At 41.3% G+C, this 27,983-nt stretch overlaps 3 protein-coding genes across 3 annotated transcripts; all 3 read left to right on the forward strand.

Moving 5' to 3' along the window:
• The first annotated feature begins 2,546 nt into the window (after positions 1 to 2,546).
• LOC107277473 (uncharacterized) lies at positions 2,547 to 3,943 on the forward strand. Its single transcript, XM_026020536.2, has 3 exons — positions 2,547 to 3,220; positions 3,507 to 3,587; positions 3,666 to 3,943. The coding sequence occupies exons 1-3, from the start codon at positions 2,609 to 2,611 to the stop codon at positions 3,768 to 3,770; spliced, it is 798 nt and encodes a 265-aa protein (XP_025876321.1). The 5' UTR covers positions 2,547 to 2,608; the 3' UTR covers positions 3,771 to 3,943.
• Positions 3,944 to 10,006: 6,063 nt separating this feature from the next.
• On the forward strand, positions 10,007 to 11,462 carry LOC107278858 (probable carboxylesterase 12). The gene has a single exon (XM_026020249.2). The coding sequence runs from the start codon at positions 10,058 to 10,060 to the stop codon at positions 11,303 to 11,305; it is 1,248 nt and encodes a 415-aa protein (XP_025876034.1). The 5' UTR covers positions 10,007 to 10,057; the 3' UTR covers positions 11,306 to 11,462.
• A 1,710-nt stretch (positions 11,463 to 13,172) lies between these two features.
• LOC107275342 (probable carboxylesterase 2) lies at positions 13,173 to 15,873 on the forward strand. The gene is made up of 2 exons (XM_015755718.3): positions 13,173 to 13,350; positions 14,649 to 15,873. The coding sequence occupies exons 1-2, from the start codon at positions 13,173 to 13,175 to the stop codon at positions 15,824 to 15,826; spliced, it is 1,356 nt and encodes a 451-aa protein (XP_015611204.2). The 3' UTR covers positions 15,827 to 15,873.
• Positions 15,874 to 27,983: the final 12,110 nt, after the last annotated feature.

The following is a 27,983-nucleotide window of genomic DNA, read 5'->3' on the forward strand; positions in this document are numbered from 1 at the left end:
TTTATATGTATATTAGTGAATCTAGACTAATGATGGAGAAGCCAAAATGTCTTATAATGTGGAACGGAGGGAGTACTATATTAGTAGAGCTTGAAAAAGAGGCTGCACATTAGATCTTGTAAAAACTCCGACTTTAATCGAAGACAAAAAGAAAGATATTGACCATCCGATCATGGTAGACCTAAATTATGATGGTGTAGATCGATTGATATGGTCATATAGAAAATAAGATTTTACCTATGAAGCTAAGTGTTGTATATGAAAGGCTTGTTCACTTTGTTGCCACTTTCAACCCTACCAAATTTGACATGACTAAATTTTGGTAAGACAACAAACCAAACGGATCCTTACCAATGCTACCTTATCAAACTTTGTTAATTCTAGAAGTTTTCACTGTTCAAAATTCTACCAAACTTTAGTATGGCTTTAAACTAAACACAACCAATGCTACCAAAATTTTGGTAGCGTCAAAATGTGTCAAAATATGGTATTACCAAATTTTGGTAGGATTGAAAGTAACAACAAAGTAAACAAGCCCAAAATCCAATTATTCTTTTGAAAACCACACTCCATAGAAAATTAAAATTTATTTATGGAAACATAGGCTAATGAGTGTATATGAAACCCAACTCTTTTAAAATCTTGCTGGTGAAATATCCACTAGTACAATAAATAAAATAAGTGTCGTGGTGCCAACCAAAATGTGGTTAGTGAGATTTCTAGTGCTCCCACACGCCTTTTATTTCAAATCTCCTGACAAATTCTCGGACCTTGAACCTTTCTAGATAATTTTGAAATTTGGTGAGGAAACAACATGGAACCCCCCCCCTCCCCACGTGAAGTTTTTTGAATTGTAGAGTTCTTTCTCTGCTTTAGGGCAGTTGTTATCCCCTCTCTGTATTATGAGCCCAAGCTACATAGTCCTACATGCCATGCAATCTCCATCCATTCTATATCCTAGTTTGATTGTTCGCATCAGACAATACCTTGTGGTGGTTGCACCAATCAAACCAAAGACAACAATATTTGATTATTAAAAATGTGTCGCACGATTTAGGTGCTGTGTAACTAAATTAGCAAAAATCGTATGGTATGGAACCAAAATTTCCTTTTGAAGTTTGGCTAGATGCAAACTCCTTGGACCTGATGGTGTTCATGCACGAACTAATTTCTGTTTCCCTAGTCGCATTGCCTATATATAACTTATTATACCGTTTATCCCCCATTTGTAGCACAGTCTAGCCAGCCTACTACTTATCTTTTTGCCTCTCTCAGTAGATTTATCAGCTTAGCTTATTAACGTAGCCAAAATTGGAATCTTAGAGTTAGTTTAGGTTTTTTTTTTCATAGTTTTCTATTCTTTATTAGCCTTAGCTTTTGGACCACTAAGAATAGAAGTATAAACTTTTTACTGTAAAAGTATCTTTGGTAGCTTCTTTTCTTTTTCTAGACTTTATCACCCGTAGCTCAACACCAGATCGACCTCTACTTCTTACTCCTTTGCTTCCATGCCGCTTCTAACTTCCATTGCTCCATCGCTCTCTACCAAATTCTTGTCATGGTGACCTTCGTTGACATGGCTGACCAACCCTTTTATTCAATATATGTTTGTTATGTCCTTGCATTCACCATATTTATATTTATGATTGCACACAACAACTATTTACATATTTGTAAACACTACAAGTATATGTAGAAACCGCATCCAAATTGTCGATCGAAAGAAGTCACCTCGTAGACGATGTGCCCGTTCATGTAACACTGATGAGTGGAGCCCATTTACTATATGATGCTCAGTGCATATTCGGAAACATAGATTTTGTAAAGTTGAACATTGTAAAAACTACAAATTCATGAGCTTTATGATAACAATGCTAGAATTATGCTTGTTTGATATTTTTCGGCATACTCACCGCCATGGGTGTGTGTGGGTTGAGTATTTGATTATGTGCGCGCGTGTGTCTTTCACATAATTATAACAAAAAAAAGGTGAATTTGTTGTGCAACTTTATGTGTATTGCACATATATTCTGTTTTAGAAATTTTTTTACCCATCAGTACATGCAACATGGTGATCATCAGTTTTTCATTTGACAATGGGGACAGTACATAGGAAGAATTGAATCACTACAAGAATTCGTAATTTTCTTGATGGTCAAAAACCTCCAATTATAACATGAAAACTGCCAAGGTGGTTATTTATTCATCGGCCGACCGCCAAAGAAATCAGTTGGCCGCCAAGAAAATTATGGATTCTTGTAGCGAATAAACTTCATTATTTGTGAAATCTAGTTCTAAAACTAAGCATCCATGCCGGATTAAGTTAGTCACCTGCCTGCTCTTCCAAGTGATCCTCCATCTTCTCCATGAAGGAGAAGCTCAAAATTCATACAAACTTTTCAAGGAAAGAATAAAGGCGACTCGATGGTATTTGCACGAGTCTTGCGACTATGGAGAAGGAGAAGCCCACCACCGCTTTTCCCGCGGTTTTCCTTTCTCTTTGGTGCAATGCAAAGTTGCAAATGGCAACATATATATTCGTCTCACTCTGCTGATTCCATGGCTTCTTCTATGATCTCTCTCTCTCACTAGCTATAGCTAGCTAGCCATGGATTCTACCAGCAGCGGCAGGAGAGGTCGTCAGAGTTGCGAGGAGAGCTGCAACAATGGCGCTCACTGGCCGCCGCCTCAGTCGGCGAGATGTCTCTGCCTCTACCTCGCCCTCTCGGTCGTCTTCTTCGCGCTCGTCGCCGCCGTGCTGCTCGTCGTGTTCGTCGCGAGGCTCAAGAAGCCGACGTTCTTGCTGCAGTCCGTGCAGATGGACAGGTCGTTCAGCCTGATCCAGTCGTCGCTGTCGTCGTCGGCGTCGGCGAACGGCACCGGCGGCGGCGGCGCGAACGCGAACGGGACGGCGTGCTCGGTGGCAACGCTGGTGTTCGCGGCGCAGAACGCCAACGGCATCGGGATCAGGTACGGCGCGGCGGCGCTCGGCGTCGCGTACGCGAACGAGTCGGTCGGCGCCGTGGGCGTGCCGGAGTTCTACCAGCCGCCGCGGAGCGCCAACGTGACGGTGCCCGTGCACGCCGTGTTCTCGCAGCCCGACGTGACCCGGCTCGTCGTCGGCGAGCTCTCGGCGCAGCGCAAGTACTTGGAGATACGGATCGCCGGGAGCATCGATGCGCGCACGCACATCATGAACTTCGCTCTGCCCAAGATTCAGGTTCAACCTCTCATTATCTGCTTATTAGCTTATATCAGTCATAGCTAAAACTTAAATTTTAAATTTTAATGTTAGATTTAATCTTTTTGGTTTTATTTTCATCGTAATATATTTTCTAGCATTAGCTTTTGAAACACTAATATCACACGTAAAAAAGTTTATTCTACTGATAGTTGAAAAAAGATCTTCAGATTTCAGACTTGCTCTAAATCATTTACTTGCTTGCTGTAATTTCAGGAGATTGGATCACTAAATTTGCAAACTTTCAACATGTTTTTGGGTGCAGTTTTCGATTGATTGCAGGATAGGAACTAACTACACCGACATAGTGCACCGGGAAGGGATCGAGTCTGTAATTACACGCAAGGTATTCACTGAAACTTGTATTATGATATTCTTCAGACCTTCAGTCTCTCAGGCTATTGACCACTGATTCTTTCTGCAGGCTCTCCTCGTATCTGAACTGCCTCACGTTTCACAGAAGTGCTCCATCAAGATTGACCTGAGATCAAGGGGAAAGAGGACAAGTCTTGACGAGTTAGGATGCTGATTTAATTTAAGCCGGAGATTCTTTACCTGTGTAGCACGTACATACGGCTATTTTACCTTGGGGAATTTTTTATTCGAAACCCGACTTGTGAAATGTAAATATACTAGGTTTCTTCAGTAGCAACTGTTGATCTGTATATTGTGGGAAATGATTTATTGCACTAGAGATAGATAGATGGATAGATAAAAGATCGATTGATTGTAATTTGACACAATATGTCTTATACTCTTAACATTTTTGCATTTGTTGCTGAAAATGTGAGAAATGTACTTGAGATATAAATTTACAGTCATCACGCATGCATCTGCGAATGCATGGATCCTTTCAATACATGCTTAAGAGATACAAAGCCCCCTTTGCTATTGATCGATGAGACTTCATAATCCTGTTCTTTTCAGCTAGTCTATTGGATTATTTGCTCGATATTTCTAAAAAAATATATATTTTTCTAAGAAAAACTTTCTCCTACTGTTGATGCGAAAAACACACACTGGCCTGGAAGATTTGCTTAACTCCAGTGTAGGTCCAAAGAATTGCTTTTGGTTTCTGAGCATGCCAGTTGGTTTGATCCTTAAACCAACAAGAAAGAAAAGAAACATAGTTAAATCTACAAACGATAGCCGATCGGCTGTATTGCCGATGACATATCGTTCAATATTGGGCCGATGTGAAGTGAACCAGATCAGCAATAAAGAAAGAAGCAAGATAAAATTAAATCTACCCGATCGGCTGTAGATATCAATGATATATAATCTATTTCTAAAAATATGTTTAAACTAAGTGATTGTGATAGATCGGACAGTCTGCCGAGACAATATAAATCACTTATGTTTAAAAGTACTTCAAGATTGAGATTATATATATTCATAGCATAGCCGATGAAGTAAATCTTAGATGTATCGGCTAATACTCCGACACTGCTCTATCCTAAGATGTTAAAACAGACAAAATATACTAAACAACGAGCTTAATATATTTTAATGCAATAAGATCTTAATATAAATGGCAGATTTAGCATATCGAGTAAACATGTAAGGAACAAGATAACTAAACCAGATAAGATCGGCTGAAACCCCGATACTATCTCTATCGATAATCATAAAACAAGCTAGATATTATGGTTCTAGATGTTACTTAATAGATCGAACATGACTGATGCAGCATTAAGTACAAAGAGAAACATAAGATCTAAACAAGTCGATGAAAACCTCTTTGAGATGGTAGATATACTATATAATCTAGATCAACATTGATGTTTAACCCTATCGGCTACCCTCTGATGATAGATGCTAGCCTATTTAAGGTTAGATAACGATATTGAAAAAGATTATATAACATATATGATAACTCGACGATTTACATAAACAAGATTAGAGTATCATAAAGATGTAAGCACTAATCCCGAGAACACAAGCCACCATGACAAGTTTTACCTCTTGCTGGAGATCGAACTCGTTGCAACCCAACTTGAAAGCAAGAACTCGTCGAAAACAATGAAAGTAGAAAAGGTGGCGATTGAACTGTCGTTAATTTGTTTACAAGGTCTTGGGTCATATTTATACCCAAAATATATAATATGTCCTTGCCGGACACGACTCCCAATCTGTTACAACTCTAAGATATAAAAGTCTTTTAGGTAGAATCTTACCGAAAATATCTCTAAAAAAACTACCAGAAAATCCTAATTAATAGATACAATTGCCTTCTTAGGACTCAATCCATATGTGGCAATACTTGTGCAGCACATCAATCGATCCCGAAGATGATTCTAGAACCACCTTACTAGATCGGCTACATTGGTTGTTCTTTGTCCGGTCCAATATCAGCCGATGCAGACATTAACCGATGCTCTCGTAGCCGATACGCACTCTGTTTCTGGGAACGATCTCCCGCCAAATCCGCTTCGACTTTAGCTTCGAATTTGATGCATGATTTACCAAATTTGGTCGTCAACACCTACTATATTGCTTAAATCCTTTGTTCTAAACTATTATTTCACAATATTTGATTTAAATTTATAATCGTGTAGAAAATCAAATACAATAATCCGGTAGATAATCTATTTTAAACTAGAGTGGTACAAACGCAAGCGCTCATAATGTTATCTTGAGATTGACGAAGTCACCACGAAGTCACGAACGTCTTGTTGTATGTCACCTACCACTGAATACAATTAACCATAAATGTGAGTATCCGCGTCGAGTCTAGGACTTAAATTCAGATGGATTAGTTCTATCATAAGGAATCTAACCAGTAGAGTTACACTCACACAGTTGAGTTACACTCTTTTCACTAGCGTGAAACTTTTGCTTACTAGTAATATGCCCCCACGTTGTTGCAGTATTTTTAGTTAAAATCTACTAAAAATTAAACGTTTGGACTGCTTGCTTGAAAAATATAATATATAATATGTAGTGAAAGTTGTATCGGACAACCTGAAATGAAACATCACATGAACCGTTGGATTTTTACTCGTTGCAACGCAAGGGTATTTTTTCTAGTATTGTATAAAATTCCTTTGTATTTGCTCAAAACATAATCTTAAAGAAATTCTAACATAAGCTCTATGTTCAAAGAAAAAAAATCCGTTGTGTCTATATCTCTCATCTAATTAGTGAGTTTTCGCTCTGTGCTTCATCCAAACGGTATTTCCTACAGTTATAGTGCATTTTTTCGGTCCATGGGATTCAAGTTGCTATGGCATTTTAATCCTGCGTAGTTTTTATTTCCGTGTTTTGAGAATCATGGGTTCCAAAGTAACCATAAGAAGAATAGGGGTATGACAAAAATTAAAGGTTGTTGCTTATGGGTTGTGGGATTACTAGGTTGTGGGCTGAAGAGATTGGCTGAAGATTTAGTTTGGCCGATTTAAAACTTCAGTGTGCATAAGTGTCGGAAGACATGTGTGAGTGATGTCATTCTACGTGGTGCATTCTTTTTGACTGGTTTGCACCGAACTCCCATACATCGAATACGTATACTTCCTCCGTTTCATAATATAAATCTTTTTACTATTATCTATATTTATATATAGATATTAACAAATCTAAATATATATATGTGTGTGTAGATTCATTAATATCTACATTAATATAGAAGAACAATAATATAAAGTCTTATATTATAAAATGAAAGGAGTAGTTTTTTCCCATCCGCAAAAGTTTGATAACAGAATGTTGCTTCATCACGCGTAATTGCGTGTATTCAATAATTCAATTCCCGCCAGGTTATCTCCTTTTCACACGGAAGTTCGGAGTTAGCAAAAAAACGATTTTATATTGCACGTGTTAGTTCATGATAAGGCTGTTCCTTCCAGCTAATAATTCCCTTAAGCGTACAGCAATCTTATTTTATTTTATCCATTTATTTGCAACGGTCCATTCCATCGGAACATTCCCGAACAATGTGAAAGGTATCAAATGGAATATATCAGCGCTATGTACGTTTGGCAAAATTTGTTCTGGGAAATTCAAATTTTGCATAATTTATTGATAAATATCATAAAAACGTATCATTGCTAAAAGACATTTAAATTTGATAATTTACTGCAAAACATTTTTGGCTCGAGTAGAGAGAAAAATTCTTCAGGAAAAACAAGAACACATTAAATTCTTCAGAAAAATTTTTGGTCAAAAGCTTTTGGTTCTAAGGATATTATCGTCTTCCTTAAGAATTTATCTATCTAATTGAGCCAGAATTGTCCTCTACCAAATTATCAGTTTTTACGGTATCTTTCAACCGTGACATATTTTTACGATGTCCATCAGCGAATTACATTAAATTTGGGTATCCTACAGCAAAATTTACCCTTTTAAATAGGAGATGTCCAACAAATTTCAAAATTTGTAGCCATTAATATATAAATATATAAATATATTAATGGCTACATATTTTGAACTATATAAAAAATATATTAAAACTCTTTTAATATAGCTTTTAACAGTAAGGATGTCGAATATATATCGCACCACTAATTTTTTTTTCATATGGCCAAAACCTATTTTTGTGTGTATCTGCGAAAATCACTATTTTTTTCATGCGGACAGCGCACCTGCACAGGAAAATCGTGCGCGTGCTTATGTCGTCCGCACGCAAAAACAAAAATACGAAAAAAATAAAAAATCCCAAAAAATCAATCTCAAAACCTTAGCAAGGTCTCATGCCGGCGACAGCGTCCCGCAGTCTGCCATTGCTCGTCGTCATCGCCATTGCCATCACTGAGTCCCGTAGCTCGTCGTCGTCGTCACCGTCACCGAGGCCGTCGTCGCTCCTCCCCGCACTGCATTGCCCCTCTACCGCCGGATCCGCACGGGGGAGCGTGGGGTAGGGCCGCCGCCTGTAGATCCGTGTGGGGAAGCACCGGGGAGGGCCCCACTGCTGCTGCCATCAACACGTGCCTCCTCCGCTGGGCTCCTCACACCACATTCTATCGGAGTCACAGTAGGAAGAGAGGAAAGGAGAGGAGAGGAGAGGAGAGGGGTGAGAGGAGAGGAGAGGATCGCCTAAACACAAGAGATATGCTGCACGGAACGAATCTCAGTGTCAACTCGGGAGCCAACTGTGTACTCCTACTTTGCAACACTTCTATGCCAGAAGACTCCAACCACACGTTTTTCACCTGCTCATTCACAAATCAATGCAGGATTTTTCTTGGTTTTCGTTGGGAAACGAATTAAGATGTCATGAACATGATGATTAAAAAAAAGGAATTTTGGTCACCCATTCTTTATTGAAGTAATTGCTATAGCTCTTTGGAACATTTGGAAACGAAAAAATGACTTAATATTCAACAACATTCAACCTTCTTTCAACCTTAATTTGGAAGCTTCATTTCAGGGAAGATTTTACTCTACTTTTGAATAGGGTAAAAATACATGATCGACCAATCTGGCAAACATGGCTTGATAATTTCTAATAATCCCTCGTGCTTCGCCTTCTAGAGTACATAAACTCTCTGCCCTTTAATATACCGTAGTAGTAGGAGCCTCTCCTACTGTTTTCTCGTCAAAAAGAAAAGGAAGAGAGAAGAGGCTAAGCGAGGAGTGGGGAGAGAGTGAGGAGTGGACGTAGGAAGTTAGATATTTGAAGGTGGGCCTCTTAAATGGGGTTGCTTGTGAAAATATACTTATTTTTATATTTGGGTATATATGTTAAGAGGTCAGTCTCTGAAAATTGATTTTTTTTTCATACGGATCTTTTAAAGGAGCTTATGCGAAAATGTAAGTTGATTTTTACGGGCGCAATCAGTTACAATCCATGTGTAAACTATAGGGGTTCTCGTACCGTTTCGGTAGTAGTGTCAGTTGTTGATTTATTCGGTGATACTTATTAACTGTTACATCGAAGGAGGACTGTCTATATGGGATTCATATGATTTTTTAGGCTTCCATCATGCAGTGTTTCACCAAATAAATCGAAAATGTTTTAATTTTTTAAAAAAGTTGGAACACAATCAAATCACTCCATGAAACATTTTGCTACGATGTATGAAACAACGGTTCAGAATATATATATATTCTGAAATATGAAACAAATCCAAATACATCAAGAAAAAGTCTATATGGGATTCACATTATTTTTTAGGCTTCCATCATGCATATTTTGAAACTAATCGGGCGTTGTTTCACCAAGTGGATCGAAAATATTTCACCAAGTAGATTGAAAATGTTTTAATATTTTAAAAAGCTAAAACACAATCAAATCACCTCATGAAACATTTTTCTACAACGTATAAAACAACGGTTCTGAATATATTGAAACATGAATGATTTAGCTATCAAAAATCATTCGACAGCCATTTAGCCTTCCGATAAAAATATACTTTTGTGCGTGTAGGGTTGATCAGTTGGGTATGCACACGTCTACCAGCATTACATCTCTTGCGATGTTTGAATACGTGAAGCATCTTTTGTTCCGAGTACTAGCAGATGTTTCGTCTCTTTGTTGCAACAATATGTCTGTACTATACTGTATTACTTAATATCATCTACTTTGTTTAATAACAAAAACAAAAAACATGTGCCTCTCGGAGACTATATGGGTGTTCAAAATGTGAAAACAAAACGGAAACAACATGATATATTATTTAAAAAGAGAATGAATGGATTATATGATGCATGAAACGTGTCATTCGTTGTTCTTAATTTATAGCGTTTCGTGATTTCGTCAAGACTCAACAACTTAAGCACTCCTCTAATATATAAGAACCCCCATCAACCACACATGCAAAAAGCATCCTCAGGCAAAATCAATAATTTAGCTTGCAAGCAAATTCATCTCAGTGCAGCATGAGCAGTACAAACAAGAGCTCGCCAGCTCGAAATGAGAGCGGCGGCGACGGCGACGGCGACATCGCCGTCGACCTCTTCCCGTTCCTACGCGTGTACAAGGACGGCCGCATCAAGAAGTTCGTGCGCCACGCCACCGTGCCAGCGTCGCCCGTCGAGAGGAGCCCGAGTGGCGTCGTGACGAAGGACGTCGTCGCCGTCGACGACGAGACCGGCGTGTCCGTCCGCCTCTTCCTCCCCGTCGACGCGGCCGCGGCCGCGGTCGCCGCCGGCAGGAGGCTGCCTCTGGTGGTCTACGTCCATGGTGGCGCCTTCTGCTCCGGGAGCGCCTCCGCCCCGCCGTTCCACCGCTACGCCGAGTCCCTCGCCGCGCGCGCCGCCGCGGTCGTCGTCTCCGTGGACTACCGCCTCGCCCCCGAGCACCCCATGCCGGCGGGTTACGACGACGCGTGGGCGGCGCTCCGGTGGGCGGCGTCTTCCCGCCACTCCGACCCTTGGGTGTCCAACTACGCCGACACCGCGTGCGTGTTCCTCGCCGGCGAGAGCGCCGGCGCCAACATCGTGCACAACGTGGCGTTACGTGCCGCCGCCGCCGCCGCCGCCGGCGAGGACGACGACGACGGCGGCGGCGGCATCGACATCGAGGGGATAATACTCCTGCAGCCATGCTTCTGGGGCACCGAGCGACTACCCTGCGAGAGACCGGCCGCCTGGAGGCGCGCCGCGCCGCCGATGTTCCTGCCGGAGAGGCTCGACGCGCTCTGGCCGTTCGCCACGGCGGGCGCCGCCGGCAACGGCGACCCCCGGATCGATCCCCCCGCCGAGGCGGTGGCGTCGCTGCCGTGCCGCCGGGCGCTGGTGTCCGTGGCCACGGAGGACGTCCTGCGCGGCCGCGGGCGGCGGTACGCGGCGGCGCTGATGCGCGGCGGCGCGTGGGGCGGCGAGGCGACGCTGGTGGAGTCCGGCGGCGAGGACCACTGCTTCCACCTCTCGCCAAGGCCTAACCCCAACGCCGCGGCGCTCATGGACCACGTCGCCGAGTTCATCGCCAAGGGCAACACCTCCACGTCGTCGCCGATGGCGAAGCGGCGGCGTCGCCGTCGCCGGTGCACGTTGCATGGCGCGGGCGCGGAGAAAACGACGTCAATGCATGCGTTGCGAGGCCAAACTGCGCCGAAAGTTCAACATGCCGGATCAGGAATAATGGCCAATAAGGCCGACAAGTATGTGGTCAGGAGTTGTCTCTGAAGAACAAAATGGAAAATGTTGGGCCTTGTGTTTCCTGAACTTCCTTTTGCCCAATCACTATGATAAAGTACAATATACCTATGTTGCAAAATGAAGTATGTCGATGTGGGGGACAGATGTATGCTTAATAAATAGTTTAATGTTTTTGTGCTGCTAATTTTTAAAAAATCCATATCATCCCTTACACTGATTTCTTTGTTACTCCCTCTTGTCATTAATATACGACGTTTATCACCAAAATTAGTGTTAATACATCATATCATATATTAATATTTGGAGGGAGTAAATAGTTATTATTTCTAAAATTTAATAAAAAGTGGAAAATGATATCTGTGATTTATTGAAATAGGAAGAATGCTAGAAACATTCATGCATAGTGTTTCTTAGGGTTTACCTTTTCCTTGTGGAATTGAAAACCACTCCTTATTGGTTAATCGAAAACTGGCCAGAAACCTGAAAGAACGACGACTTCAAGGCAATGCCACAAGTAAACCAGCTCAAACCGATCGGTTTCCGCAAACTGACCACCAGCGATTTGCCGATTATTACATGAAAACCGAACGATTTTGGTGAAAAGCGATGTTCTGTTAACTCGATCTAGTGTCCTTATTTGGCCGACAACAACACCTCACCTTGTGCTAATATCCGCCAATATCAAGGATGCAAATGGGTTGATCTACGAGCCCGTTTATATATCACTTTTCTATGGCTGTCTTGTTTATCGACATGTAAAAGGTAACTTAAAATTTTTAAGCGAGTTTGTTGGGGAAACTCTTTTAATCAACTATATGGATGTCCACTCGTCTATTACATGTCAACCAAATAGTTGTGAAATTTTTTAATTTTTTTTAACAAACATACACGATTAAATTCAACTTCTATAAGTTATAACAAAAATAAAAAAATAGTATACGGATATGCACAACTAAATTTATTTTTTTTACAACATGTAGAAATCAAATTTGATTTTGTATGTTTACCAAGTGATATCATATATTACACCTTAATCTATCTTGTTTAATCTTGTAAAATAATTATAAGTATTTAAATAATATAATAAACGGGTGATCGTTCAACTGATTACAATCCATCTCCGGACTCGTCGGCCGACCCAGACATTTTTTTCCTCTCAACTATAGGATGCAACAGCGTTGACGTTGACCTCTATGCATGTACCCTCGTCTCTCGTTGCAGCTAAGCTAGCTAGGCATTGCCGTATGGCTAACCACACTGACACCCTCATCTAGTCTTCTTCTCCTCTTCCACGTCGAGGCCTAGTGTTGCTAGTTGATAAACACACGCCGAGGCTGGGCATTATTGCCGCATCAGATCATCAGTGTCATTTTAATTGCTTTCTGCAAGTATATCAACTTATTATATTGTATTGGGGTTAATCCTAATGTATGTTTACATATATCAATCCACGCAAGTAACCACCTAGTCTATCCGTTTCAGAATATAGTAACCTAAAATCGGATGAAATGTACCTGTCCAAATTCGTAGTACTACGCTACGTTCTATCCGATTCTAGATTGATATATTCAAGGACGAAGGGAGTAGCTATGATAATCATTGCCATTATGTTGATCTGGTAATGTTAATCACTACCTAAAAAAATAATTTTCTCATGTGACCAAAATGAATTTTTGTATGCGGGCGCAACAACCGCTGCCTCCAACTGTATGTAAAAATCGGATTTTTTTTTTCAAACGGACAACACAACTGTGTGGGAAAATGAGGTTTCTGCAAGCGGACACGTTATGCCACCTGACTGCAAAAAGAAATTTTGCCAACTTTTTTCCCAAAATCCCTAGTTCATAAGAAACCGCTGCCGTCCACTGTCGACACCACATCTATTCCCTGAAAAATGGCTGTCGCTGACCTTGCCTTTGACATCCCCGACCTTCCCACCGCCGAATTCACCCCTCCCGAGGCTGGCACCATCATTGTTATTTCTCCCGAGGCCTCTGTGGTATACGTCATCGCCACTCCTATGCTCGTCATTGGCAGATCCACCCCTCCCAAGGCACACAGCGACAGATTTGGTGCCCCCGAAAGGGTGGGTGTGGGGGGGAGGACGGGGTGTCATCGCCGCTCTAGAGGTTGACGTGGTCATCGTCGCAGCTCCCATGCTTGTCAGCAACAGATCCACTGCTGCTGAGGCCACAACCATCGCCGTTGCTACTCCCGAGGCTGCCGGACTGATAAAAAGAATGAAGAGATTGAGCTGAGAGCAAAGGAGAAAAAGGAACAAATGAGCAGAGGCAGGGGCGTGTCCTTTGATTTTAATATAGCTCTTCGGTCCATGGTGGAATTGTGTGACTGAATCGACTCAAAACCACCAACTGGGAAAATAGGTCTATTTTGACGAGCAGACCTACTAAGACAACCTTAACCGGAGGAGTCTTATGTATTTTTAAAAGCGGGTCTTCCTTTAGCCTATTCGTAAAAATGTTGGGTTATCTAAAAAATGGTTTTATAGTAGTGAATTGGATTTCCCTGTCCACCTATTCTCCTCCTTTTTTGCAGATGCAAAACTTCATAAACAATATCGATCGGCGCCATTGCTTCAGCAAACACGCCTTCCTCCCAGTCCCAGGTTCTCTCTCCTTCTCCCAGAGGGTCCATGGATAATGATTTTATTTTATGTGGCATGTCTTAATTAATTCATGAGATAAGGTTGCTCCAGCAAACTGCCCTTCTACGAAAATGTACCGGCCAGAACAATATTGGTGCATGCATGAGGATGTGAAAGGTATCAGCCTACATGTTTTTTAAGAATGGAAACATGGATCAGTATTGGTTTTTTAATACGTATGGCATCTCTCCTCTTTGTTTTTCCTATGCAAGAACTTCATAACATTTAATGCTTATATATAAATCATATATCTTCCTTTCCCAGATAAGTTCATCAACAACAATTTTGTATTAATTCACGAGAAATTTGTTCCTGGCTTCCTGCGAATCTATATATTCCCTTCTACGGAATGTTTATATGTCTTTTCAAATGGAACGCGTATGCTTGCAAGATCGAGAGAAATGGGAACGCGCATCGATCGATCAGTTAGTTGTGTTCTGAGAATTAATCAATCAATTAAGGTCTCCTAAAAAAACTAATTAAGGGGTTAATTTAGAGAACTTCACCAGCACGGCACCTCTCTACTCCCTATATATAAGAACCCGCTTAATTCCCATTCCATGCAAGCCATCGTGCAAGAGCGAGCTACAGTTGCAGCATGAGAACAAGCAGCAAGAGCTCGCCGTCGCCGGCGCCGGCGCCGGCGCGCGGCAACATCGCCGTCGACCTCCGGCCGTTTCTTGTCGAGTTCAACGACGGCCGCAGGTGGATCTTGGTGCGCCACGAGAGACAAGACGAGGAGCGGGAACGGCGTCGCGACGAAGGACGTCGTCATCGACGACGAGACCGGCGTGTCGGTCCGCGTGTTCCTCCCCGTCGACGCGGCCGCGGCGGCCGCGGCGGCCGGGAGGAGGCTCCCCCTTGTCGTCTACGTCCACGGCGGCGCCTTCTGCACGGGGAGCGCCTCCGCCAGGATGTTCCACGACTACGCCGAGTCGCTCTCCGCTCGCGCCGCGGCGGTCGTCGTGTCCGTGGATTACCGCCTCGCGCCGGCGCACCCCGTGCCCGCGGCTTACAACGACGCGTGGGCGGCGCTCCGGTGGGCGGCTTCCCGCCGCCTCTCCGACGACACCTGGGTCGGCGACTACGCCGACCTCTCGTGCGTGTTCCTCGCCGGCGAGAGCGTCGGCGCCAACATCGTGCACAACGTGGCAGTACGTGCCGGCGCCGCCACCCGCAACGCTGGCGAGGTGTTCGACGACGACGACGACATCGACATCGAGGGCATGATACTGCTGCAGCCATACTTCTGGGGCACCGAGCGGCTGCCGTGCGAGACGCGCACGCGCGAGCCGCCGCCGATGCTGCTGCCGGAGAGGATCGACGCCCTCTGGCCGTACGTGACGGCGGGCAACAACAACAACGGCGGCGACGATCCCCGGATCGACCCTCCCGCCGAGGCGATAGCGTCGCTGCCGTGCCGCCGCGCGCTGGTGAGCGTGGCCACGGAGGACGTCCTTCGCGACCGCGGGCGGCGGTACGCGGCGGCGCTGCGCGGCGGCGCGTGGGGCGGCGAGGCGACGCTGGTGGAGTCCAGGTGCGTGGAACACTGCTTCCACCTCTTGCCGGAGTTCGGCTCCCACGCGGAGACCGGCGTGCTCATGGATCGCGTCGCCATGTTCATCGCCAAGGGCAAGACACCACCACCGATCAGCATGCTGATGGAGGAGGAGCGCGCCACTAAGAAAACGAGGTCAAGTGCGGTGGTGCCAGCTTGTTGGAGAGTTCCCCGCGGGCCGAGGTGTACGGCCCAAGCTGTGGTTGGGCTTCGACGTGCCGGGTTTGGGGTGGGCAACATGATCAGGCTTCCCAGTAAGGCCCAGAAGTATCATCGTGTTCCTGCAATTGCTCTACGGAGTGTGCTCCAGAGTTATTATCTCTGAGACTCTGATGACTAATGGAAACAGTTGTGTTACTGCCTTGGATGTTTCACGGACTAGTTGTTATTATTATGTGTGTATTATTGTGGTACGAAGATAATCTTTTTAATAATGGAATTTATTTGGGCTATTGCTTCGAAATAACTAGCCCCAAGTATTATAGAGTTGGCAGTTCAAAACAACTATATTTTTTAAAAAAACAAAACATACAGTTTGAGAAACGTCCAAGAATATTCCGGCTAGCTCCACAAGGTAATGGGCTAGACGATTTGGGTTCGAAACCCACTCCTTCTCATTATTTGATATCAGATCTTTCCCTAATATTCGCGTATTTTAAAAACATAAAGTTTAAATACAGACGATCTGTAACACAAGTCTAAATACAGAAAGTGAGATGACAACCTACTCCATTCGTTGTTGGCAAAAATATGCATAATCTGCATATAAGTCCTCCTCCTTAGATTAGGGGTGAAAACGGTATGGAAACGGACAGAAGCCATCTTTATTATTTTCGATTTCATTTTTTTTCGGAATCGGAATCGGAATCGGAATTGAAAACCCTGGATACGAAAACGAATCGAATATTATATAAACCAAAAACGGAGCGAAAACGAACTGGCGCAAATACGGTACGAAAATTTATCGGAATAAAAAACCCCTCAAACTGATAAATCCAATGGAATAAATTATCTATGTTTAAGAAAGTAATGTTGTTGATAAATCCTAATGCAGGAAAAATAATATTCTTATGTAATTTTAGATTTGCATAACAATTTTTTAAAAAAAATAGCAGGTAAACACCATGTTATTCACTATTCAGTGCTTAAAAAAAATCTAGGGTATTTCAGTCACAAAATTTCTGGTAATTCCGAGAAAATTTCCGGAAAGTTTCCGACTGATTCCGAGTTCCGACGAAAACTGCCCTTATCATTTTCGATTCCGTTTCCGACAAAATATTTCCGAATTCGTTTCCGTTTTTGAAAAATTCTAACCGATAGATTCTGTTTTAAAAAATAGGTCTGGAATCTGAAAAGTTTTCGTACCGTTTTCACCACTACCTTAAACCTTTGTCGTGGATTCCCAAAGAATTTGAACTCGAATTTGCAAATACTCGTCGTAATCATCGGCTGATCAGATCACCTCACACACATCACCGCTGATTATTACAGTCGAACCAAGCAAAAGATAGGGGAAAGTAACTGAACTGTAAATCCATATGTCTCTATCTTCACCAGTGATGGAGAGTTGAGACCGTCACCAACACGACACGGAGGACGAATATGCAACACACAAAACCGACAACAACAAAGGAGCTAGGTTACGACGGTAAGATAACTGCATCGAAGAAGCTATAAGCCTTCAACCAACTAACAACTCGAGGTGAAGCCGTCTTGGACTGGTGATGTTGCAGAGGAGCTCGAGCACGGACGCGGGAAGGACCAGCATCACATGAACACAAACAAGATCACATCGCCGTCGACCTCTTCCCGTTCCTACGCGCGAACGTACAAGGACGGCCTCGTCAGGAAGTATACGTGCGCCACACCTCCGTGCCAGCATCGTCGTCCGACGAGATCAGAAGCCCAAATGGCGTTGTGACGATCCCCGGCGTGTCCGTTCGCCTCTTCCTCCCTGCCGCCGCCGCATGCAGGAGGCTCCCTTTGGTTTGTCTACGTCCATGGCGGCGCGTTCTGTACCGCGAGCGCCTCCGCGCGCCCCGTTGTTCCACCGCTACGCGGAGTCACTCGCCGCGCGCGCCGCGGCAGTCGCCGTCTCCTTCGACTACCGCGTCGCGCCGGAGCACCCCTGTGCCCGCGGCTTACGACGACGCGTGGGCGGCGCTCCGGTGGGTGGCTTCCCGTCACACCGTCCAGTACCCTTAGGTGGCCAACCACGCCACATGTTCCTCGCCGGCGAGAGCGCCGGCGCCAACATCGTGCACAACTTGAAGGTACGGCTCGGCGCCTCCCGCAGTGGCGCCGGCGGCGGCGAGGACGAAGGCATCGACATCGAAGGTGGGCTGGGGCACCGACCGGTTACCGTCCGAGACACCGGCCGCCTGGCGCGCCACGGCGCTGAAGCTGCGGCGCCCGGAGATGCGCGACGGCGCGTGGGGCGGCGGGGCGACGCTGGTGGAGTCCGACGGCGAGGACCACTGCTTCCACCTCTCGTCGAAGTTTAACAACCCGAACGCCGTGGCGCTCCTGGATCACGTCGTCGCCGAGTTCATCGCCATGAAGGGGTGGATCCAGCCTGAGGGCGGCGAGGTCTCGTGCCCCCACTACTGGCGTGAAGACTATAAGAGCCTCCACGAAAATCCTATTAAAATTTTCTATATGTAAATAGGAGGGGGAACTTTAACTCTATATAGTTTGTTCAGACCCCACTACTATATCTTCCTGATCCGCCACTTATCGCCATGGAGACAACGCGCTCCAGTGAGCATCTTGCATGCATAGCGATGAAGCAGCTACGTTGCATGGCACGGAGTACACTGCAGAAGTGGCGTCAAGTGCGGTGCCAACTTGGAGAGCTTCTGACGGGCCAAATTGGATCACACAGCCAATTGCATTTATCGTTGAGATTTTCCTAAATCTTGGTTGATTCTTTTCTTAAAACCAGGGTTTGAATTTCTGGTACTTGATATCTCGGCTGAAATTTTCGGTTTTTCGCAATTTTTGGTGAATTTGGTTAAATTTTATTCAAATTCAGTTAAATTGTGTCAAAATTTCAGAAAAATTCGGTCCAAAAAATGCTGAAATTTCTGAAATTTTGAAATGGCCAAAATTTTAGCCAAAATCAAAATTTAAAACCCTACTTAAAACTTTGAGTTCTAATGTATAGAAAAAAGTTCTCAAAATATCTATCCTATAATAATTAAGGTTGCAAATGAGTCGATTTTTTTAATCCAATCAGTATTTTTAGTTAAAAATGAGAAAACTTTGGAAAAATTCCTTATAAATACTATTACTATGCAACACAAAAATTTGTTAAACAGAAGTTGTATTTATGTGAACTTAGCACTAAAAGCCAAATCAAATAACTAAAACTAGTAAAAAGAAATATTTTTTTATGTTTTGTTGCCACAGGATACCTTACTTTACAACCATATATGCCATTGATATGGAACGTCATAATAATATTATGTTGCTGATCGATATTATAACTTTATAAGATTGTATAGTTTTTATATGTACTGGCTATGGACTTCAAACTTTTCGATTGTTGCTATAATGTTTTCAGTTGTGTACTACATATTATGTTACATCACTGTCAATCCTTGTAAAAAGAGTCCTATATTTTTCCCTTTATTTCCTGATTTTCTCGATCACTTTTATTATTTTAATACAGAAGCAATCAGTTTTCGACGAAAATTCATGGCTTTCAATTATATCGGTGTTCCTACTCTCAGTATTCAACAAGATTTCTGGGCAGTTTAAAAGGGAATTCACGTTCTCGTTCACTTGAGATATATACCTATAGGCGATCAGGGGCGGATCCAGGAAAGATTACCAGGAGGGTCTGAACAAACCATATAAAATTATAGGCCCCTCTTCTAATAGATGTATGACAGAAAATTTTAGTGGGGTCTTTATGGGGTCATTACAATACGGGTAGCGGGGTCTCGAGACCCCAGAGACCCCATGGTGGATCCGCCACTGTAGGCGATCTAGAGGCGCCTGCACGGAATTCCAATTTTGGTTTGTGAGTTTTGTAGCAAACCAGTGGGTTTTCTCGTGGAAACCATCAATTCAACGGGGTTTGAATTCCGGTGTTGTATTAAATCTGTAAACACTGATGCTAAGTGGCATTCACTTGGTGACTGGTGTACACATTAAGGTAGAAAAAACACAAAAATATTCTTCTTCGTAGGAAAGATTTAATAAAAGAAAACTGGATGAAGCTAGTGTGGTGTTGGAGGTAAAGATATAAGGGAGTAACCCATAACCCATGAATATATTTATAGATTAAAACAAATTGTAATACAGCTTATATTTTAACTTATAATTGAAAGGGTCCTTCGATTGAGCCGGCCTGAGTGCGAATCTATATTTTAACAGGGTCCTTCGATTAAAACAAATTGTAATATAGCTTAGGGTCTATTTTAGTTGGTGAAATAAAAATTTTTAGGTGTCACATCGGACGTTTGACCGGATATCGAAAAGAGTTTCTGGACACGAATGAAAAAACTAATCTCATAACTCGCCTGAAAACTGCGATGTGAATCTTTTGAGTCTAATTAATCCGTCATTAGAATATGTGGGTTAGTGTAGCACTTATGGCTAATCATGGATTAGACTCAAAAGATTCATCTCGCGATTTACATGCAAACTGTGTAATTAATTTTTCTTTTTATTTATATTTAATACTACATACATATATTCCAAGATTTGATCTGATGTTTTTTGAAAAGTTTTAGGCGAACTAAATAGGCCCTTATATATATTTTAACAGATTCAAAGAGTGAGGGATTAATTAATTTGGGGTTCCTTTCTAGCGCTGCGGCTCATGCACTCATGGTGCAGTGTTGCCTTTCCTTTTTACTCTCGCTTCAACAATTAATTTGCGTCAGCTCATCATTGCAGATCGGCGCGTAGCTGCGGCGAATCAGTGATCCGTGTGCACTGAACTCAACCATGAGTTAATGTTTTTTAGTCGTCAGAACTTTTGGCATTCAATGGCGTGAGATCTTTTGCGGCAATTTTGGTCCAAGTGCGACCCGTCAAATCTTTAGTTTCGTGATTTGATCTGAACAGTAGTACGTCACTTCATCCGTAGTAGCACTACCTCCGTATTCAATAGGCTACTACCTCCGTATTCAACGAGGTAATATTCAATATTTGATTGTCCATCTTATTCGAAAAACTTATAAACAAGTTTTTAAAAAGTAGTCACACATAATGTACTTTCACCGTCCTAAAATATACGTATTTTTTTATCCTGACATGGCCTCCGAGATACTACTCTGACCAACAATACCTATAAAAATAAAATATCTTAAATAAAAAGAATTACATATTATAATAGTTTTTTTAATGATAAATCTTGTAATATCAAATTTATATGATTGATCTTTTTTATATTTCTGCTATTAGTGGTCAAACTTAAAAATGTTTAACTTATCACTATGATAAAAATGCTTATATTGGATGGAGGGAGTACTATTCATGTTTATCATTTTATAACAATAAAAATACTATTTATAAAACTTTTTAAAATAAGACGAACGATCAAATGTTGGATATAAATAGTGTAAAATTGCAATCTTTCTAGGATGGAGGTAGTAAAATGGTACTCCCTCCGTCCCAAAATTGTCCTAGGATGTACAGATACATTGTTCTAAGATGAGTCTCATCCCATATTAGGTTGCTATATTTTGGGATGGATGGACTATTTGACACATCCTTAAATAACAAAACTAAAAGAGAGTAAAGCAACATGCAAAGAATTAGTAATAAACCTCAAATCTTATAGTTCTCTGCATACAGAAAAAAACAAGAGATAAGTAGTGTCATATTTTGGCTGAAAGCATTAGCTCTATAAATTCTTCTGAATATCTGATCCCCTCCATCCAAGAATTTAATTTTAGATTCTTGTATCAACTGAACTTGCCTCCTTTCTTTCCCTCAATGTGAAGAGAATTTACATGTTAGTTAGCAAGAAAAACACACAGAAAAATATATAAGAATGAACACAGCGGCTCGGGAAGGCAGCCCCTGAACCTGTAGGGTTTTTTCCACCGTCACCTTCGACCTTCGTCCTTCGGTCCCCCTCCTCCTCCGCTATCCGGTCCAATAAATTTATAGGGTTTCTTCCAAATAAAGTCTTTAGAGAGGTTTAAATCTATATATGTAGAGTCTAGGTTTTATCTTCCATGGTGTTACCGAGTTAGCTAGATTTGTCTAGAGCTAGTTAGCTTTTTCTTGTTCGCGGTTACTACTTTCACGGACTTTTCAATAAAAATTTAGGAGTATATAATATAGTACCTTATATTTTTTATTAACTAGAAAAAGTACCCGTGCGTTGCAACGGATGAAATTTATTTTAATCTTATTATTGTTATATGGTTTAGTTAAGATGAAATTCACTGTGGGAGTTCGCTTGGATATATATTTTTTTAGAAAATCATGAGCTGCAGTTAGAACTCCGATCGTCTCAAGTTAGCATGCGAGTTTTTTTAAACAGAATTCTTATATGATTCCCTCTGTATTACCAAAAGTGAACGATCTTGAAAACCGACTCAAATACGGATATGCATTTCTAGAAGCAAATGAACTTAAAAACCGACTCATACACGGATGACGCACCAAAATACCTACAAAAACATCTTCAATTTTTATAATAGTAGGGATAGAGATATGCTCAGTCTTTTTTAAATAAAAATCTACAGTGTAATTATCCTTTTGGCTGAATTTAATTGATTTGCGTCTTTTTTTTTTTTTTGCCCTTGTAGTCTGATTCCTTTGAAGGGACCTTCTGGTTTTACAAGTATTTACTCCGTATCCTGTAGGAAGATATGCATCCAAGTACGAAGGGGCCATGGAAAGACTCAAAAGAAAGAAGATAATGCTATAGCATATGCATTGATCAAGCATGACGTGCACACCCCATCAGGCAATCACTGGCCGAGCCTCCTTTCGCTACCCCCACAGGCCACAGTAATACAGAGTTACACAAGAACGGAAAGCTACATCTGATCGATCTATATCTCAGTACGTACAGGAGTACACATAAGCTAAGCTAGCTAGGGCAACTTACGTACGTTATGGCGTATATATGTATCCCTGAAGAAGGGGCTTTTCGCGTCGCTTCGCTCGTCAAAGCAAGCTAGCAGTGAAGAATTGAATTCAAGTACAGGCTATCTTGCATGTGTGTTACTCGAAACAAAAAAAAATTTCTCCTCTTTTGACAGGGACATAGAGAGAGAAGTGAGCATAGTTAGGTTCCTTGTGATAGAACTAGTATCATCCAGGTTTAAATTCTAGATTTAACACTGATGCTCATATTTACGGCTTATTATTTTTTTCAATGGTAAGCGACGTACCCCTTGAGAGTGAGGCACCCGTGGTTACTTCGTCAACCTTAAGATATACCAGCCGAGTCTTTCGGAGGTACTAATAGAGATAGAGTGTACATGCGTACATTCATAGAAATAAGTGTACGCGTGTTGTGAGCGTCTATGTTTGCACCGTGTTTCTCAAAAGAGAGTACACAGCTGGACTGTATAGTGTTGTGTGTGTTGTGCAGGTTGTGCATATATGAGAGAATTTATTATTGGCGCATGCATTAATAAGCTAGCTAGCCGATCGATGGATCGATCGAGTTCACTACTGTAGTTTCTACTACTCCATCTATTTATATAGCCGATCGTCGAGCAAAAGAAAGCTCCAGCTAGATAGCCCTCCTCTTGCTCACCGTACCTCGCTCGCAATCGATCGATCTCTCCTGCATATATGCTTGATCTGATCTCTCCTTAATTATAAGCTACACAAGGTATGTACGTACGCCGATCGACTTATTAACGCGCGATTTTAATTTCATTATTATTATTATTATTATTATTATTATTATTATTATTATTATTATTATTATTATTATTATTATTATTATTGTACAGCAGCATTTCAAGCTTTAACTTGTTGCATGCATATGCATGATTTTCTCTGTGCTATAATTAAGTGAGATATATGCTATAGGCTATAGCTTGCTTTTGGTGAAGACTATAGAACGTTAGAAGACTTAGATGTGTGTTTTCGCACAATGATCATGCGCTGCATTGGATATGCTTGCATGCACATCACCAAATACTGAGAAATGCCTTGTACTTTATTCAAATGTGTGTGTACACTTGGATTTCAAAGTCCAGATTAAACTCCTTAGCAAAGGCATCTCTTTCATAATTTGACTCCTCGAGAAAAGGATAGACTTATTTTGTTTCCCTTCCGAATATATATAAACCTGATTGTACACTGGTCTCATTATTAATTGTCTTAGTTTGACCGAGCTAGAAAGCTTGGTGCACTTGTAAAAGACGAATATTAGGGAATAACCTAATATAAAATAATTAGAATGAGTGAGGTTTCGAATCTATATTGTCTAGCCCACCACCTTGTGAAGCTAGCCGAAAGACCCTGACACAGCTATAGCTTAGCTAGGGAAGGCATCATCGAACATACGCTTTACTGTTTATGTGCATGCATCGTTCTCTTCTCCTTCTTAATTTGTTGATTAATTACTTAATTAATTAATACTTGCAGGCAATATTGTACTAATTAAGTAGCCGATCGACCAAGGCAGTACGTGTTGGCGTTTGCTGATAATCCTTGGAAATGGCGGCAGCGGAAGCAGCAGCGCCCATCCACGATGAGTACGTACGCGTCCTTGTGATTTTAGGCCCTGCGCTAATCAATCAACTAATTATAATTAATAATGCATATATGGATTTGACACCGTCGGCGTTGGATGATATATTATGGCATTTGGATTGATTTAGATGGGTGCTCATAATTTTTTATTAAAAAATGTTTAGAGAAACGTCTCTCCCTTTAATTTTTTTTCATTTTTTGAAAATTTGGCTGATTTTGCACGGGTTGGGATTTTCTGCCAAAAAAAACAAGAGTGATGGTTTGGGCCAACTGGGCCTCCCAAGCGGAGGGGCCATCAATCAATTTGTAGGCTGTCCTCGTTTTTATGGCGTGGACTAAACAAATATGGGACAACCATTCATTAGTAGACGTACCGGCCGGCCGTAATGACTGTCGATCGATCGGTAAATTTCAAGATACGTACTTTTAGTTTGAACGCATTAGTATGATATGCGTGTGCAGATTTTTCTTAAAAGTTACTACGTGGAGTACTTTGTTAAATTTTGTAAAAGTATATATGGTACAAAATGTAGAAAAAGTTAAAACATACTTTAATGTATGACCCCGTTAACTTTTTATCCAACGTTTGACCATTCGTCTTATTCAAAAAATTTATACAATTGTTATTTATTTTATTGTGACTAGATTCACCATCAAATATTCTTTAAGCATGATATAGATATTTTCATATTTGCACGAAAATTTTAAATAAAACGAATGGTCAAACATTAGTCGAAAAGTCAACGGTGTTATACATTAAAATACGGAGAGAGTATTATAATAGTACAATATATTTTTTTAAGACTGGCAAGACCATCACACTCTAGGTGGAGTCCTGAACACAATCGATAACGTAAAGGACACATATAACATATTCTCTCTGTCTTATAAAAAATGTTTTTGCAAACACCCATTTTATAAAAAAAATTAAACTAGTACTCGTTAGAATGTGTCTCTATATTCGTTTTTTTAAGCAGGAGGGAGTAATATGGATGCGTGTAGTGGTATTGTATTTAATTTAATTTAATCCGTTTCGTGCATGCAGGGCTGAGGACGACTTACCGTACGAGACAATTGTGACGAGGAAGATAAAGGCCAACCACAGGAAGTCCGTTGTGAAGCTGCTGATCCCAGTTATGAACAAGCTGGGAAAGCCCGGGACGGTGGGTGGCACGGGGTACATCGTGTACAACGCCGGGCGCAAGTTCCTGATACTGACCTGCTCGCACGGGCTGGACACGTGGATCTGCCCGGAGCCTATCAGGGTCTTGTTCGACAACCTGGTCAGTTAAGACCATTCACAATGCGCCACCAAAATATGGTGTTCCTCATTTACCACCGAGAAAGAAAAAACATCTACGAACTATAAGATAGCTACATATTACTCCCTCAATTCTAAAATATAAGGCATAATCACCTCTAACCTAAAGACCAAGAAATAATTATTATCATCTTGTAGTTTGGATCATCCTAATAAATACAATGCATGCATCTAATAGAATTAGAGAACATGAGAATGTAGGATTTTAAAAAGTAATAATTTAATGGAGAATGGATCATGGTTAATTGCCTACATGCATACATGCCTTATATTATGGAACATCTAAAAAAATGGTTGTGCCTTATATTATGGAATAGAGGGAGTACTCCACAATGCATACTGGTGGTACTACTCCAGTGGGTCACACCATTGTTTCTCATCTCTACATACTAGTACTACTCTCTACTTCTTTCCCCCTCAATGACGACGTGTCCCACCATTCTTTCCCATCTATGCATACTAGTACTACTCATCTCTTCTTCTTTCCTCCTCATTGACGACGCGTCACTCCATTGTGGACCCCACCTGCAAAATTGATGAGGAACGGGGAGCTCAAGTTGGCTCCGAGCGCTTGAGCAGGCCACACGGTTTGTCTACGTGGCTAGGAATACTTGTTCTTTTGCTACGAGGCTGAACGCCACGTCCTTGCACTGGGAATACCCTAATACTACCTCCATCCGACGAGATACCGTAGTTTTACATCGTTTATATTCAGCATTTAACCGTTTATTTTATTTTTTAAATTTTCATAATTAGTATTTTTTTATTGATATTATATGATAGAACATGAAAAGTATTTTATGTGTGACTATTTTTTTAAAAAAAATTCTTAAAATTTTCAAATAAGACGGACGGTTAAACGTTATACACAGAAACCTATAATTAATTAGATATAATAATTAGTATGGTACTCTATGTAATTAATAACTTGGGGGTAATTTTTTGTACGTTGTGGGTTAAATTTTGCCACTAATTAAATGAAAATAATCAGGTGGTGGCGCAGGCGCTGGTGAAGGTGTGTGAGCGGAAGAAGGAGGTGGCCATCCTGTCCGTGGATGTGTCCCTGAAGCACCGGGAGCTCACCGACGCGGGCGAGTACCCTCCCGTGGCGTTCGACCACCAGCCAGTCAGGAAAGGGGACCCACTTGTGCTCCTAGGCTACCCTTGGCCTTCCAGCAAGACTGGCTCCACTAACCTGGGAAGTTTCTTCGGCTCTGTCACGTAAGTGTGTTTATAGCTAGCTTCTTCGTTTGTGTTTTTGTGTTTTTTTTTGTTAAATTTAGTTATGCATGCAAGCAGGGTACGTTGGCAAACAATTAATCGCTTTCGCTAATATAACATTTATATATGTGGCACAAATTGAGGGTATAAATCATACTACTAATTAATTAATTAAACTGCTTTCCATCGAGCATGAGGAGTATATAAATAATGTTGCTTAATTAATTACATGCTGCTTCACTTCACATATATTGTAATAGTACTAATTGCTGGTTAAAGTCTTTTGTCCCAACGAAATAAAATAGTACATCCTATATTTTTAAAATGTAGCCTATATATAATAATATATAGCTTAATTATTGGTCAAAATAGTTATCTCTAGCGTTAGCTGTTCATTCTAGTAGTACTAATTAACATAAAATGCATGTAGTATTTGTGCTTAATCAATTATCTCTAGCTAGCTTTTCATTCATTCTAGTACTAATTATTTTGATTTTGATGTTGTGGTCACTTACTACTCCATACTATATATTTATGTACATGTATGTATGTATGTATGTATGTAGCAACGAGGCAGCTCTTGTCGGAAAACTGAAAGACACCCCTCCCGAAGAACACATGATGACTGTCAACGCTGATTACTCCGGTGCAGGCGGGTCATCAGGCGCACCTGTTTTTAGAGGCGAAAATGGCAAGGTTGTGGGCACTAATGTTCACGGTGGCAAAGAGGTCTTGTGCTTTGTCACGGTGAGCTGGATTCAGGATACACTGAGGAATTTACAGGAGGTCAAAAAGTCCGGAGTAAGTACCCGGCCCTCTAATACAGTCGCCGTGTATTAGTTAATTACATAATTAAACAAGCTAGTTTTATTTATATACGTATGTCCCATAATAATTATCACAATAGAGTATTAATGATCCTCATTAATTACTTCTCATCCAAATTTCTTCTCTATTTTAGTCTCAACTACCCTTTTATCTTTATCTATAAACCATTTAATAAATAGTATCACAGTCTTTTTTTTCAAACCTTAGTATATACTCCCTCCATCCCATAATATAAAATGTACACGTATTTCAATATTCAACCTTTAAAACATTTAACAAACATTTAATATAATATGAAATGAATTTTATTTGTTAAAAATTATATCATTAGATTGACATTTAAATTTACTTTCATATAATTATAATTTTGTTGCTGTAAACCTTATAACATATGAGAAATTATAAGTTAAAGATTAGTTTTAGA

Source organism: Oryza sativa, chromosome 9, assembly GCF_034140825.1.
Source record: "Oryza sativa Japonica Group chromosome 9, ASM3414082v1".
Taxonomy (NCBI): Eukaryota; Viridiplantae; Streptophyta; class Magnoliopsida; order Poales; family Poaceae; genus Oryza; species Oryza sativa.